Source organism: Quercus suber, unplaced genomic scaffold (genome assembly GCF_002906115.3).
Source record: "Quercus suber isolate HL8 unplaced genomic scaffold, Cork oak 2.0 scaffold_440, whole genome shotgun sequence".
Taxonomy (NCBI): Eukaryota; Viridiplantae; Streptophyta; class Magnoliopsida; order Fagales; family Fagaceae; genus Quercus; species Quercus suber.
The window spans coordinates 328,754-346,935 of record NW_027069891.1 but is presented as its reverse complement, the minus strand read 5'-3'; the positions used below and the strand labels follow the sequence as shown (position 1 = coordinate 346,935).

General features: G+C 31.2%; 1 protein-coding gene across 1 annotated transcript; it reads left to right on the top strand.

The window, feature by feature from the left end:
- The first annotated feature begins 3,478 nt into the window (after positions 1-3,478).
- Positions 3,479-13,848, top strand: LOC136062683 (uncharacterized). Its single transcript, XM_065762050.1, has 3 exons — positions 3,479-4,428; positions 12,805-13,376; positions 13,494-13,848. Exons 1-3 carry the CDS (start codon positions 3,508-3,510, stop codon positions 13,846-13,848), a joined length of 1,848 nt encoding a protein of 615 aa, XP_065618122.1. The 5' UTR covers positions 3,479-3,507.
- The last annotated feature ends 4,334 nt before the right edge of the window (positions 13,849-18,182 follow it).

Sequence of the window (18,182 nt, the reverse complement as noted above, 5' to 3'; positions counted from 1 at the left end):
TTGGGTTATTGTACCATGCAATACTAAATCAATAGATGAGATTGAAGGTTGCAAATTTACCTTTGTATCTACCCCTTGCTGTTTTAGTTAAGGAAAAGATATTATCATAATTTATCAAACTAGGGTTGCATTTTTCATTTTCCTCTGGCCAACACAAAAGCCAGTTTGGACCATAAGTTAATTCATAACAGGATGTGTGATTCTCTTTGTCAATATACCTGCGCTGCATATGTGAGGAAATAACTATCATTAATTATTAAAGCAATTTTGGTTACATCCAATTATCATCTCAGAATCACAACGGGCATGTATTCTCAAAATGGTTTTATGTAATGCTTTCTTTGGTATTTGTTAGGTTCTAAAGACTTAGGAACTAATGTATTTAGAACTCTAATGTGTAATATTGGCAAACCATGATCAAAATAGTTGTTAGTCTTGTTTAGACTTGCTCAAAGTGTGTGCGTTGTATGTAAAGTCGGTATCAAGTGGCTGTAGAAGTATTAGTGACTTTCGACCTGACTCGATCGATTGAAACTTAGACTCAATCGATCGAATATCGAGCAGAATAACTCAGCCTTAGCTCATTAAAACGTTTAGGGTTTTATGTTTTGCCCTAAGTATATAAGGCAAACTCTAGCCATGTTTTAGACGTTGCTCATATTGCTGTTTGTGTGAATCTCTTGTAAGATTTGAGAGTTGCTTGCCTTCACACAAGCTTAGGATTATCAAGAAGGAGATTTCTTCAAGAGCTTGATGATCATTCAATTGCTGCCATAAGAGCTTAAAAATTCACAAGCAGAAGTGCTTGTACTTGCTGGAGAATCCAAGAAAGAAGGAGTCCGTGGTCTCGGAGCTTGCACGTGATTGTGTCAATAAGTTTTCTACTAGTGGGTAGCAATAGAATGTTAGTGGTCTAAGTCGCTATTGTAAAATTTCGATTCTTTCATAGTGGATTCAGGTTTACCTTGAGGATAGCTAGGTTGAATCCTCCCCAAGTTTTTTACCGGTTTGGTTTTCCTAGGTCATCATATCTTTGTGTTATTTATTTTTCCGCTGTTATGCATGATATGATTGTTTGATTGTGATAACCTAGATCTAGAATTTGGACTAAGTAATAACTTGGCTATTACTTAGTCCAAATAAATAAATAAAATTGGTGTGTACATTATCCCGGCTATTTTAATAAGTTTCTGAATAACTAAAATTGGTGTGTACAATATGTGGCAAATCAAGAAAGTTACATGATTGCAAGCTTATGATCTAGGAGATGTGGGAGTTATATGATGTAACTCTTTAGGTGATAGTCTCTTTTAAATTCTATGTGATGAATTTTGTAGACTTTGTGTTTGATTTCTATTCACATATCACCTCACATGTATCTCAAGCTTTTGTTAGTTGCACACACTACACAAGTTACTCTTTGCTAAACTTTGTACATGTAATTGTGTGTGTTTTTGGTTTGACCAACCAAGTTTGAAAATACCTTGCATTTTATGCAAAACATATTTAATGCTTGAGAATTTAAAGGAAGAATGTTTGAAAATCTCCATTCTGGGAAACTAGGTTTAAAACTTGTGTTTTTGAAAAACATTTCATCTCATACTCATGCATTTTATTTATAAAATTCAATACTTTGAGAAGTTTATGCTCAAAATTTGCTGAGTTTTTCAAAAATGTGTTTTTTCCAGAATTTCAACAGATCGAAGCTATTTTTCGATCAATCGAAATTGCGATTAAAAATTTAGATGAGCCTTTGTCTGTTTCGATCAATCAAAAATCGTATGAGAAGTTTTTTAAAAATTGATTTTCAGTTGAGTCAAACACTTTTTCAAAAAGTTCTTTATCTTTTCTCTCTCCATATGACTTGGTCAAGGCTCAATCTCCATTTTTTTTCGTTTTCGTCCATTCTTTTTGCAAGGTTTTCCTCTCCCAAGGCCGGTAAGACCTTTATATCCTTCCTTTTGCGTTTATTTTCATATTTCATGCATAAATTCATGCATTATTTTGGGTTTTTTGGACCTTTGCATATTTTGGGGTTTTTGATGATTCAAGCCTTATTTTGTGAAATTAATCATTGGGTTTTTGTCCTATAGTGTTATAAACATGATCTATGATGTTTGATTTGATCAATTTGGTGAATTTCGTGAAACTAGAGTTTCTAGGGTTTGAATATCTCTGAATTGGGGTTTTTGTTCAAATTGAGTTTAATTGATGAAATTGGCTTGTTGGTACAAATTGAACAAGTGGTTTTTCAAAACTTGGGAGTTTTTGTTTTAAACTCTATGCTCAAGCCAAATTTGTGATTCTAAACTCAAATTGAACTTGTTATTATTACATTAGAGCATGCATCATGACATTTATCTATTCATGCATCATATAGATTGATATTTTTATTGTTTTTTTTTTTTTTTTTGCTAACTTGCAATCTGCCCTTGGTTTTTCTCTTTGATATTACATCCTAGATCTACCCAATTACAAGTAAAGTGCGTTTTGTCAAAGGATTAGTCAACTACATAAATATTGACATATATTCTTAACAAATGAACCACATATGTCCTAACAGAAATTACATTCCAACCTTTTGCTTGTTAAATCTTACCTTTTTTTCACACAAGGAGTTCACAGCCAAATCCATTTGTTCTTTCACTCAATTAGTCATTAAATTTTTTTTTTTTTAATAGTAAAAGGGTGTCCTTTTTTTTTGTTGATAATAAAAGTGTTATGTCGTTGGTGAGGTGCCAGTAAGGAAAATAACATCTTGAAGGGCTTCCAATTGAGTAATTAATGTAATATATATATATATATATTTAGGGACTTTTCAAAAAAAATATATATATATATATATTTATATTTAGGGACGCTACTTGTCTTAAAAGGCTTAAGTTTGGCCCAACTATATTATATTGATCGTTTACTTTTCTTATTATTATTTTATATGAAATTTCACTCATATATATATATATATATATACCCAACACAGTTGAGTTATAAGCCTCTTGACATTAATTCAAATTTTTTTTAACACGCAAAAAATTATAATAATAGAATTATAAGAATCAATCAAGTAATAATCCAAATCAAGACAATAATACTCAAATATCTTAAACAACCATTTAAGCAATCTGAAGTAAAACACTGTCGAACACATAAAAGTAAGAAATCCAATTCCAAAGACAAAACATATAAGTAATAAATCCAAACCCAAAAGCAAAACCAGTTCAGTACTAATTACTTGATCTATGTAATTTAGTTTTCAATGATTCTATGTCTTTCTTAGAAGAAGAGGTAAGAGTTTTTTTTTTCTTTTAAATGGAAAAAGAAGAGGAAAGAATAAAGCACGTACTAACACAATATCCTGCACTCACTCAAAGTATAATTTTATAATGCGTATCATGCACCCAAAGTATCTTTCTCTAATATTCTTTTATATATACTCCTTTGTATTTGTTGATATTTAATTATAGCCTACCCTCTTCACCAACACAGTTTTCCTTGTGGTCGAACCACATGTCATCAGCAAAAGAACAATGGATCATCAGTCCCCTTCATCCTGCACACCGTCTTACCCTACAAAAGGCCAAAGATTTTCGCTGTGATGCTTGTTTCAAGACATACTTCTTGCTCAAAGATGTCTATGGCTGCAGCGAATGCAATTTCAACCTTGATCTTGAATGCGCTAAGATAAGTCTCGCTACTAATGAAATCGAAGAGACGGCAGCCATAGAAGAAAGGGAAGATCAGTATTTTATCCACGGTCATATATTGAAACTTTATAAGAATATACCTGATGATCGTTTAGAATGTGGCATATGTGGAGGTCACTGCTACATTTACGCCTATTGTTGCTCCAGATGTTCATTGTTTCTCCATCGATCGTGTTCCTCGCAGAAGTATCTTCGAGTGTTGGATTCTCTCCTTCATCCACAACACCCTCTCACCCTGTTGGATAAGTACGTGAGGCCAAGAAATTCGTCCATTGAAGAAAAAAAATGTAATGCCTGTCGCAAGCATATCCATGACCTTGCCTACGCTTGTCACTTATGCAGGTTTTACCTGCACGTTGAATGCAGTGTGATAAAGCCTCCCATAAAATTCCAAGGTCATCATCACTTTATATATTTCAGGGAAAATGTCAAGAAAAATCAACTTCAGTGCAGCGCTTGCAATCAAAATGTTTGTGAATCTCGTGCCTTCACTTGTCTAGATTGTGATTTCAATCTCCATCTTGGCTGTGGTCCCTTACCATATATCATTCAAAACAAATGTCATATGGATCCCCTCGTTCTTACAATTTCACCTGTTTTGGAGGAGGATGAGACAGACGAATTCTACTGCCATGTTTGTGAAGAAGAAAGAGATTCACAACTACCCGTTTATTATTGCGCAGACTGTCATTTTATTGCAGAAATCAAATGCGTCTACTCTCAAGTAAGTGCATANTTTTTAAAAAGTGATTTTCGTACATGAACCATGAAACCCTATGCCTATGATGTTTTTTTTTTTTTTTTTTTTCATCATTTAAAGTTTAGAATTGTTAAAATTTAAAACTTATTCCTTTGTGGGTTTGTGTACTTTTTTCTTTTTCTTATATTTCTCTTTTGAATAATCATATATTTTTTGAATTGTTTCAATAACTTATTCTTTAATTATATCTCTTTTTTGGCATTTTGGAAGTTTTAACATGTAAATTTGTGTTAATTTTTGCAATATTTGAACATATTTAGCAAATTTGAATGACTATACCATGTATTATTCTTTTGAAGGTAATTAATTTTTATTTTATATTTTTCTATTATGTAATCATATACATTTTGTTTTGTTTCAAAAATTTATAGGAAGTAAATCTTATGATTCTTTAATATTTTTTGGCATTTCAAAAGTTTTAACGTTTGAATTATTCTTTTGATGATAACACATCTTTCTCTTATATTTCTTTGTTGTGTAATCACACACACACACACACATATATTTTATCTATAATTTGTAACCTTTGAATTTTTTGATTCCATTCAATAATTATAACCATGAATTATTCTTTTGAATGTAATCCATCTTTCTCTTATATTTCTTTATTGTTTAGTCATATATATTTTGTTTTGTTTCAATAATTTCTAAGCAGTGAATCATTTGATTCTTTAATATTTTTTTGTCTTTCAGAAGTTTAATATTTGAATTTTTGAGTTATTATTTTACAGTATCTGAAACTGTCTGACAAATCTTTTGTAAGCCATTGCAAGTTCAAGCAATAACTTCTTCATTAAATTGTAACACAAATTGAAGCTAACAATAGCAAATCATGCAATGGTGTAGTTTCTTAATCAATTTAAAATTTTATAAAATTATTTTAATTTATCTCACAAATAGGTAGGTTCCCATGCATAGCACGGGTTAACGACTACTATTTTTTTTAAATGCTAACTTGATGTAAATGTTTATTATGAGAAAATAACATATGTTAAGTCAAGTTAGATATATACTTTATGTATCTATTATGCGAGTTCCAGTTAACTTAACTGGTAAAGTCTCTGATGATTGAATAAGAGATTTGGATTCAATCTTCGCTTACACCAAAAACCAATTGATGTCTTGGTCTGATGATAAAGAGTTATCATTAAGAATGAACATCATTAGTTGAAACTTTCTAATATATATATATATATATATAATATATAATTTTTAGATTTATTATTTATATATATTTAACTTGACCTCCTTAACTCTCTCTCTCTCTCTCTCTAATAGCTTAAGAGCATCTCCAGCAGCCTCTTCAAATTTTTGTACTGTTTGGAGAGTGAATAATACACTCTCCAACAAACTCTCTATTCCATTTAAATATTATTTCTTTTTCAATCTTCTTTCATTGATCTAATTTTAATGAGAAATGCTACATTCACAATATTTTCACAGCAAATCATTTGTGATAAGTTATTACTAATTTTAATTTGAGCACATCACTTTTTTTTTTATCCATATTAGTTAGTAACAACCTATCACTTAAGATTTGTTGTGAAAGTATTGTGAAAATATTGTCATAGCATTTCTCAATTTTAATTTCTTATTCTTTATTTTATTTTCCCCTTATCTTTTTTTTTCATCCACATGTTTCTTTTCTCTTTTTTTTTTTTCCTCTTTTTTTTTTCTCCTCCACACACACGTTCTTTCCCTTATCTCTATTTTCACTTTTCTTTTTGATTTTCTTCTCTACCACTTCGTCTACTCCAGAACATTCAAGAAGCTTTCTCTCTTTCTTTCTCTCTCTCACACACAAAAATTGTAGGCGGATGACAAAGGCTAGAGAGGACAACCTTTTAAATCGGCATTTACGCATGCCTGTCCTCCTCCCACCACCGCTTGTCCTTCTCCCCACTAAGGCTCGGATTGGTCAACTTTGCTCCTTTTTTTTTTCTTTTTTCTTTTTTTTCTAATTTGATTGGTTTTAGAATTGTGAATTGAGTTTGTATTTTGATTGAAACTGAATTTAGAGATGTTTGAGAGAAAAGATCTAGAATAGTTTTGTTGTTACCGTTGTGATTATTGAGTAAAAATTAAATATTTTTATTGATGGTTGAATATTTTATTCGAATTAAACAGTAGGTCATCAGACTTAGAGAGCTACTGTTCATTAGCAACCAATTTTTTGCTAATGAACAGTGAATTAGAAAGATTGCTGAGCACGTTTTTATGGGTTTGCTCTCCAAATTTTGGGTTTAGAGAGCTTGTTGGAGATGCTCTAATGCCTTAAAAGAATAAAAGAAAGACCAAATTAGAAGTTTTCATTATTTCAAGGATTCTTTCTGCTTAAAACAAGAAGAATAAATAAAGATCTAAAAGTTATACCAAATGAAATTACAAAAGCTAAATTGTAATAACTTGCAAATCGTTCTCTCCTATCTCTCACAAGTATTATTATTCTCTTTTACTTTTTTCTTTCTTCTTTTTATAATTATATTAAAAAATTTATATAATATTTCCACCTATCATACAACCTAACAACTATAAATTCAAGTGAGTGGGGGTGAAAATGTGAAATTATTGGTGTCAAGCCCAATGCGTGTTACTATATTTTAGCAATTTTGTTAGAAATTGTTGGGAAATTTGAACCCCGGTTGATAGAATTAACAAGTTTTAAACCCAAGTTATTAACTAAATTAATTATGAATAAAACTTGTTAAAAACAAATAAACATCAATATCATGTCAAAATCATGCAGCAAAAAAATAAATAAGACAAGATATGATGACCCAGAAAAACTAATGAAACAAACTAGTTTCACAGTAAAAAATCTGGGAAGAAACCTTCCTGAAAAGTAATCCACTATAGTAAAGAGAAATTTCAGATCTAGTACAAAACATTTGTCCCTAGACTTTACAATCCCTGTAGATGAACTCACAGCAGAAGTCTTCTACCGCTTCAGAACCTCTGAACTCTTCAATATATGAATGTCACCCTTTTGATGCACGAATCCCAATACGTGATTAACCAATTGCACAGATCCCAGTACGAGACTTAATCACCAACTAGAAGAAGATGTTGGCTGCAAAGTTCTTCACTTCATCAACAATGAAGATCAAGAAGCACTTGGTTACAAAATCCTAAGGAACAAAGACGCAGTAGCTTCTTTTAGAGAGAATAAGGTATCAGTCACCTTTTGCATATGTTCTCCTTGTATTCTCTTGTGTGACGGCCTCTAAAATAAGCCTTATATAGGTCTAGGGTTGTGAGAAAAGAAACCCTACACAAATACATAAGCCTGACCCAAAAATCAGATCTGAAAATTCTGATTTCTGTAACCTCGATAGATACCTCGATAGATAGTATCTGTTTAGCCTCATTAAACCTCGATAGATAGCTAGGTGTCGAGGAAGTGTCGAGAAGCTGTCGAAGGGACAGGAGCTTTCTCGATCGATCCACCAGTTGTCGAGAAGGTGTCAAGATTGCGATATCTATCAACTGAAGAGCTTGATAGATAGCCAGCTGTCGAGAGGTGTCAAACAGCTGTCGAGCTATCTGTCCGCAGGTGTCGAGCTATCTGTCTAGTTTTAATGAACAACTTTTCTTCACTTGTTTCTTAGTCCAATCTTCATGGTTTTAATATTAGACTTGAACAATATATTTCTTGAAGTATTAAACACATCCTAGATCTACCCAATTACAAGTAAAGTGCGTTTTGTCAAAGGATTAGTCAACTACATAAATATTGACATATATTCTTAACAAATGAACCACATATGTCCTAACAGAAATTACATTCCAACCTTTTGCTTGTTAAATCTTACCTTTTTTTCACACAAGGAGTTCACAGCCAAATCCATTTGTTCTTTCACTCAATTAGTCATTAAATTTTTTTTTTTTTAATAGTAAAAGGGTGTCCTTTTTTTTTGTTGATAATAAAAGTGTTATGTCGTTGGTGAGGTGCCAGTAAGGAAAATAACATCTTGAAGGGCTTCCAATTGAGTAATTAATGTAATATATATATATATATATTTAGGGACTTTTCAAAAAAAATATATATATATATATATATTTATATTTAGGGACGCTACTTGTCTTAAAAGGCTTAAGTTTGGGCCCAACTATATTATATTGATCGTTTACTTTTCTTATTATTATTTTATATGAAATTTCACTCATATATATATATATATATATACCCAACACAGTTGAGTTATAAGCCTCTTGACATTAATTCAAATTTTTTTTAACACGCAAAAAATTATAATAATAGAATTATAAGAATCAATCAAGTAATAATCCAAATCAAGACAATAATACTCAAATATCTTAAACAACCATTTAAGCAATCTGAAGTAAAACACTGTCGAACACATAAAAGTAAGAAATCCAATTCCAAAGACAAAACATATAAGTAATAAATCCAAACCCAAAAGCAAAACCAGTTCAGTACTAATTACTTGATCTATGTAATTTAGTTTTCAATGATTCTATGTCTTTCTTAGAAGAAGAGGTAAGAGTTTTTTTTTTCTTTTAAATGGAAAAAGAAGAGGAAAGAATAAAGCACGTACTAACACAATATCCTGCACTCACTCAAAGTATAATTTTATAATGCGTATCATGCACCCAAAGTATCTTTCTCTAATATTCTTTTATATATACTCCTTTGTATTTGTTGATATTTAATTATAGCCTACCCTCTTCACCAACACAGTTTTCCTTGTGGTCGAACCACATGTCATCAGCAAAAGAACAATGGATCATCAGTCCCCTTCATCCTGCACACCGTCTTACCCTACAAAAGGCCAAAGATTTTCGCTGTGATGCTTGTTTCAAGACATACTTCTTGCTCAAAGATGTCTATGGCTGCAGCGAATGCAATTTCAACCTTGATCTTGAATGCGCTAAGATAAGTCTCGCTACTAATGAAATCGAAGAGACGGCAGCCATAGAAGAAAGGGAAGATCAGTATTTTATCCACGGTCATATATTGAAACTTTATAAGAATATACCTGATGATCGTTTAGAATGTGGCATATGTGGAGGTCACTGCTACATTTACGCCTATTGTTGCTCCAGATGTTCATTGTTTCTCCATCGATCGTGTTCCTCGCAGAAGTATCTTCGAGTGTTGGATTCTCTCCTTCATCCACAACACCCTCTCACCCTGTTGGATAAGTACGTGAGGCCAAGAAATTCGTCCATTGAAGAAAAAAAATGTAATGCCTGTCGCAAGCATATCCATGACCTTGCCTACGCTTGTCACTTATGCAGGTTTTACCTGCACGTTGAATGCAGTGTGATAAAGCCTCCCATAAAATTCCAAGGTCATCATCACTTTATATATTTCAGGGAAAATGTCAAGAAAAATCAACTTCAGTGCAGCGCTTGCAATCAAAATGTTTGTGAATCTCGTGCCTTCACTTGTCTAGATTGTGATTTCAATCTCCATCTTGGCTGTGGTCCCTTACCATATATCATTCAAAACAAATGTCATATGGATCCCCTCGTTCTTACAATTTCACCTGTTTTGGAGGAGGATGAGACAGACGAATTCTACTGCCATGTTTGTGAAGAAGAAAGAGATTCACAACTACCCGTTTATTATTGCGCAGACTGTCATTTTATTGCAGAAATCAAATGCGTCTACTCTCAAGTAAGTGCATAATTAAACTGTCATTTTACTTACCAGGAATTTTTGTTTTACTTATCTCTTTAAAAAAAAATTAAAAAAAAACACTTGTTTTTGTAAAGAGAAAAGAAATTAAAATTTCTTCAATTAAGTTACAGCCTTCTATTTTAATGATGACTTCAACTCCAAAATGATAATTGACATCTCTTATATCGTCAGCTTACATGTTTTGGTTCTTGTTTTTAATTTGAAAGCTATTTAGGACATTAACATCTAACACTGTTATCTAATAACTATAGTTCTATCCCTTATGTAAAAAGGATGTGAGATTTATTATTTCTTACCAAGACAATGCTTATTATCTGGATGCATTCAATAATATCTACTAATTAGAAGATTCCAATAGCTTACAACACAAACGTAATTAACCACACCATTATTATGGTTAGGCTAAAAATAAACATGATTTAGATAATGTCTTCATGATCACATCTAGGATAAAAAAAGCAACACCATTGCATTAAGGATTTGGGATTTCCAATATATCACCAACAATTTAGTTTCTGTAACGGCACAGTGGAAGCAAATCAATAGCTTAGGACAATCCCTTTGACAACTCAAATTAAATAGTTGTTACTCTAGCTACGTCACCAATCATAGAAATACAAAGAGAAGTACAACCCCAACAACCATTATGATTTTAATCACCAATAGTGCACACTAACTCATCAAACATAAACTATTAATATGGTTGGTTAGTGATAGGAAAAGAAGAAAACCTAAAATCTAAAAATCTCCTAGCTTTGGTCGACATATACTACATTATATTGAGGTAGCAAACTTAGCAGAAGAACTTGACACTTTAAGAAAGGATCTTATATGTAATATAAATGATTTGCTCGATATTTCCCAACAAAGTACTCGTTGACTCAAAAGCAATAGAGCACTCCAATTCACAAAGATGGCATACCACCCAAATACCAAAGGCAAGTGCTAAACATAACTTAAATAAATTTAAGACTATCTTATTTTTCATGAAGATGATATGCAAAATGCACCAAGAATGGGAACATACATCTAACATATATATATATATATATAATAATAAATAAATAAAAAGAAAAAAGAAAAAGTACCAAAGATGACAGAAGATATACCAACTCAATGTGACACATTTCTTTGAAAACTGGAAATTCTCTAGGTAGGTTTAATTCATTAGGAAAGTGAAAAGGCAATTTCAAAAGAAATAAATAGTAGATTGATACCAAAAAGTATAAGACACTTTTTAGAAATTGTGTTGTCCTTAAAGTATGCATGTAGACATAGAAAGAAGAACTCTAAACTCAAACATAGCATGTGAACCAAAACACATATACACATCTCAACAATATCATTATCGAAGTGTATCAAACTAACTCTCCCCTTAAGTTAGATAAATCAACAAAAATTTTCTTCCCCTTGAAAAAAATTTATTTTCCCCTTTAACATGAAGTTCTCTCCCTAAATCTATTACTCCCCTTAAGGAATAATCTAAATCTCAAATTTCTCCCTATTTTTGCCACGATTGTCAAAGGGCACCCAAAAAAAAAAAATTGTCCAAAGACAGACAAAAAACTAACCCAAAAGGAACAAGGGGAACAAAGAACCATAGACTAGGGGTGACAATTTGTGTTCACGGGTCAAATTCACGAGTCGAGATCGTGTTGTGTCAAGCCATGAGTGTTCGACTATATGGATTGACCTAAACCCGACTAATTTTGTAAACGTGTCAAGAATCCTCAATCCTAACACAACCTGTTTATTAAACAGGTCAACTCAACACAACACATTTAACCCATTTAATTAACAAGTCATGTAAAGGTCAATACAAATGACTTGTTTAATAACTTGTTTGATTAATAGGTCATACCTAACCTAAATAACTTGTTATCAATTCCCATATATTTAAAATTAAAATAAATTTACAATCATAAATATAGTAGTAAACATATAATTACAACAATAAATTAAGTAATAATAACAAAATAAATAAATAAATAAATAAATAAAAGCAAATACCATTATAAGCTAAACGGATTCGCATGTTGAACACGAACACAATCTATTTATTAAACAAGTTAGTCATATTGACTTGAATATAACCCGAACCTATTTAGCCTCAATCCATGACCTATTTATAGATGAGTTAGTTGTGTTAAGTTCGCTGGTCATATCAAAATTTGTCACCCCTACCATAGACCAACATGAAGAACATGAAAACAAGATACTATGGATACAAGGGCACAACAAATGCAAAACATGAATCACACATGAAAACCAAACAAGAGGAGCTCACACAATTTATAAAGCTTATTATAGACTTCTTGAAGGTCATCGCCATCATTCAACACAACCTAATCATGCAAAACAAAAAAATTAATGGATTCTATGACAACAAGGGTCAATAGATCATACAATAAAAATTAAAACCTAATCAGATACCACTTGTTAGTTAACATATATTCCATTTGGATATGCCAATAAATAAAAATATGACCCTCACACAATTGACAACACTTTGACATGGTTTGTTAACACTAACATTACATGACCTTATTAATTTATATGAATAGCATTTTCCTTTTTATAAATACAATTGGATGGTGCGTGTTGTTGGTTCGATAGATTTTGCGCCATGAATTCCTCTAATGAACATTTTATAATCATTGGTTGGTTTCTAGGTTGCATCATCACTAAAGGGAGAGCATGGACATGTAGAGTTAAGGAATACTCTTGGCGGATTGCCTGGTAACTTGATCAGCATAAATGAAATTGAAGAGATATTATTGCGAAAGAATAATGAACAAGTGAAGCCAACATCAACATTACGCGATATTGTAGACTCTTTGAGTAAAGAAGAATTGAACGAATTGAGCCGTGTTTTGGCGATGGAAACTGTTTCTTCTGAAGAGGATGACGATAGGGAATACTTGAACACTTCCTTGTTGATCAGTGTTTTGGCTATGGAAACCGTTACTGCTGAAGAGGGTGACAATAATGAAGATAGGGAATACTTCAAAACTTTCTGGCCTTTTATAAAGGGTTTCATAAACTTCATAAAGAGTCAAGCCGATGGTAGAAAGATTAGTGAGCAATTGGAGACTTTTCTTAAGTATTCGGAAAATGATGACTTGCTTTCTGAGAGGGCTCACATGCAATTCCTGAAGTTTCTTGATTGTGGCAAAATTATTCATAAGCCATGGGAAAGCCAAGAAGAAGTTGTCAGTGTTGGGGATTATATGGTTCCACTAAGGTTGGTCCCTATCCTTACGCACTTGCTTTCCAAACATGAAGATGTTAGTGCCAAGTCTTTCCTAAGCCCAAAGGTAAAACTAATTCTCTTAAACATTTTATGTGAGTGTATATATAGCATGACAAACATCAAGGTTGTGGATATCACAGCAGAACTTCTTCAAAATTGGTGGACAAGCTTTAAAATCTTGCAATTCGCAAGATTTGAAACTTCCTTTGCCTTCAATCATTTGAAGAGAGTTGCACAAGCTTGCTTTGCTCTTTTTGTTGAAAAGAAAGAAGACTTTGCTCTTGATAACATCCATAAAAATATTGCAAATCATTGTGAGGCTACTAAGGCACTTGAAGAGAACCGCGATCGCATAAAAGTTGCAAAATCTGCAAAATCTAGTTTAATTGTGGAATGGTCGAGAGATGCTTCGGTACTAAAGTACAGAAGAGCGGGTACAGGACTAGTAACTTTTTCAGCATAGGCTATTAAACTTCTATGTTATGTCTGTTTGTTTATTTCTCTTGTATTAACTAGTATTATGTTCCGTGCAATGCACGACTTGAAATTCTTTAAATAATATGATTGTTTAAATTTCTAATTAAGAATCATATGTAAAGTAAAGAAATTTTTTAAATAATATAATTAAATTGAATAATAAAATAGTTGATAAAAAATAAAAATCACTGTATGTTACATGACAAATGCATATATCTTACAATAAATCATAAAAAAATTAATCAAATAATGAGACTCCTATTAAAGAAACAATTTTACAATTTGTAATACTTACATTGAGTTTGAGTCATATACTACAAGTATAATGTGTACGACCAGACTTTTATTACTAAATAATTAATTATAGATTATATAAATTAAATCATGTAAATCTTCTAAATTTTTAAAAACTCTTAGCAGGAAAATTTTAATCAGGTTAGTATTTTTTTAAAACTTTTTGAAACATTCGCAATAGACTTTAGTAAGAGCAACTATGTTATTGTACTTTACCCAAAAATAAAAAACCATGTTATTGTTGTTGTTATTATTATTATTATTATTATTATTAGTATTTATTTTGCTTATAACGTGCCATGACATAAGAAAAACTGTGGAAAATAATAAAAAATGAGAGGGTGTTCACTTTACGCAACCATGTCATGTAGAGAATAACTTTTATTATATGGAAGATGTCACTGCATTTTGGACTGATTTTTATTTTATTTCTCACTTTTTTTTTCTTTCCTATTTTCGTTCTTAAAATTCAAAAATTATTTTTAATTTAGTCCTTGCTATTGTCTAAAAGCCTGAGTGCACTATTTGTAAACACGAAGTGAGATAATTATTAAAATAATATTAAAAATTATTTGACATTAAAAAAAGTCATGTCAGCAATTATATGATTTTAAAAATTAATAAAAAAAATAGTTTTTTCAATTTTAAAAGGTGAGATTAAAATTGTAAGAATTTTCTCAGATTTTCTTGCATTTTCTTGCAACCAAACACAAATTTCAGCCCATCAAGAAAATTCTAAACATTCATTTACGTAACTCCATACCCATTTGGAAAACAACCCAAAACCAAATCAACCCATCCACTCATGATCAAACTCAGCAGCTTCTAACTCAATCAACAAACCTATTTCCAATGTAATCAAACCCAGAAAAATTTGAACCCAATAAACACCATCAAACTCAAAAAACCTTGCTTACACACTTGCAAAGCAAAAAATCCCACACTGGCCGAAAACCCACAAAATCATTCAAATCACACCATCAGTACTTCGTTGAATTTTTGGGATTGAAAATTTTTCCAAAAAAACAAAAAATCAAAACCCAGCAACTCCACAAATGAACAAGATAAACAGACCCAAAATTCAAACCTAGCACATGAACACGATGAACGAGCTATCACTAGTTCTGAAGCCATCAACCCAAAAGACATCGCCAGATTCACTCCGTTCTGCAAGTCCAACGAAGCCTCCGCCATAGCTGATTTCAACGAAGTGGCGACAATTCCTCTTCTAGATCTCTTAGCTGCCTTCTTCTTGCTCACGTCAAATTTTAGACTAACCCAGCAACTCCACAAATGAACAAGATAAACAGACCCAAAATTCAAACCTAGCACATGAACACGATGAACAAGCTATCACTAGTTCTGAAGCCATCAACCCAAAAGACATCGCCAGATTCACTCCGTTCTGCAAGTCCAACGAAGCCTCCGCCATAGCTGATTTCAACGAAGTGGCGACAATTCCTCTTCTAGATCTCTTAGCTGCCTTCTTCTTGCTCACGTCAAATTTTAGACGAACCTATTTGGCGGAGATCAGAGGTGAGAGAGGCAAAGAGTGAAAGGGAGAGAGAGAGAGAGAGAAAAAAAATTTGAGTGAGAAATAAAAAGTGAAAGGGGGAGAGAATCCACTGCCAGGATGGTGGTGGAGAGCGGCGGCGAGGAGCATAGAGTATCGGCCATGGTAGCTGACTTGTTGGTTTGGAAGAGAGAGAGAGAGAGTTCTGAAAATGATAGCCAAGAAAAGCGAAGAAATGGGCAATTTAGAACCCGTGTCAAAATAATAATTTTCAGTTTTTTTAAAAATACGTAGAGAAAAAAAATAAAAATTAAAAAATAATAAGAAAATACATATAATATTGAAAAATTAAAAATATTTATTTAAACTCCAATATCAAATAGAGCCTAATATTTTAATTTGTGTTTTTCTGTTATATTTTTCTGACTTAGAATTTATTTTCAACTAAAACGATGACATGATAGTTTCAAATAATAATAGTTGCTGACCTTTGCATTTTTTAAACACTAAATAAATTTTTTAATATTTATTTTAATAGTCACGTCAATTTTATATCCGCAACAATGCACTCTTTTTACTATGTAGGCTATTTTTATTTAAAATAATAGTAAAGATTAAATTGAAAACAACTTTTGAATTTTTGAGACCAAAGCAAGAAAAGTAAAGAAAAATATGAAAACCAATATGAAAATTAGCTCAAAATATAAGAATCAAAAAAGTATTTGCTCCTATGTAATATTAATCTTATTGTGAATCTTTTGGTAATATTAATTAACTAAACGACTGTTTATTATATAATTTCACGATTCTAAAACAATATTTCTTAAGTCATATACTTTCGCATGGAAGGACTTTTTTATTTTTGATACGTTTTAGTAACAAATTATGTGAATTACTGTTACTGTTAGTTAACAATGACTCTTTATGGCTATGGATTGAAACAATTTAAAAGGTTCGTGTTTTTAAGTGCAATTTTTTAAAAATTTGGTTTCATTTAAAATCACCAAAAACAATAGAGCAATTAGGTACTTTATTAATTAAAGTATTTAATAAATGGTAATTACTTTTTTTTTTTAATGAGAAAAAGGGTAACCACTTGGTCCAACAAGAAGATAGCCAATTAAGACTGAAATTTCTTTATTTATACTATTTATAAGCGAATTCTCCTCTTTAGACTGGATTTTTATGTGGGTTAGAAATATCTCTAAGCCTTATGTTTAACAGAAAAAAAAAAAAACTTAAGGAGAACTCAGTAAAAACATATCTCCAATTTCATTTAAAATGCCTACAAAATAAAACACTCTCCTACTAATCTCTGTCTTCAAAACAAACTTATCTCAAAAAAATTTCTTAAAAAAAAGGAAAATATGATACTAGACAAAAAAAATAAAAAAAACTTGTCGCACGCTCAAAGCACCTGTGATGATGGTAATATATTATATTTCTTAAAATTTCATATTTAATTTGAAATCACCCAAAAGTATAGAGTAATAATATAATTTACTAAACAATTTAATAGAGAGTAGTCATTGGCAGTGAGAAAAGATAGCTACTATGTGCAACCATGACTTCTAGAATCCAAATTTTATTATTTAACTAGTAGAATTTTTGTGTAATGCACATATTAATTAAAAAATATTTTACTAATATCACACTATCTTAATTATTTTGAATCACATTACACTAATAATTAGTGAGCCACAAGTAAAAGGCACATTATTTTAATTTTGTGGCATGTAACACGTACCTATATTGAGTTACTTTTTGCAAAAATGGTGTCTAGTGCGTAAGTTTTAATATACCAAAACAATAATTATGATATATAATGAAAATGATTATAATAAATATCTTGTTTTATTTTTTATAGTTACTTGAAATTTTTTATAAGAAATGGAAGTAAAATGTTAAATTTTTAAAAATTAGATAATAAACTTTTGCATAGAGTAAACTATCATAAGTTCATAACCATGGTTCTCAAAATCAGAGTCAAATCATACAATCCTACTAGATTAAAACGACTAGGATCATGTATTTTTTAGGATTGCATGTAGGATCAATGGGATCGTGTAGGATCTGTAGGATTGCACTAATCCTACAATCCTAAATAATCCTACAATCCTAAATGATCCTACTAAAAATCCAAATATGCTTGGGGTTGGCTTAAAAAACAATAACCCAATCAACCCAATGATAGAAACCAATAGGCCCTAGACCATGAAGAAATGTAAAAAATGTGAAGTAAAAATCTATTAAAAAAAAAAAAAAACCTCACGAAATATGATGATAACGATGATTATGATTATGATGGTGGCTATGATAAGAATCTTAGAGTGGATGATTAAATCTTCACTCCATTATTTCACATTGCTTTTGGATATTATATTATAATTAGGTAGTTGTCATTTGCAAACTTACTTTGGATTTTGAACTTGGAACTTAGAAACTTTAAAAACATTTTCCAATTGTGTTGATACTTGATAGTTATTTTGACACTTGGTTACTTGTTAAACATT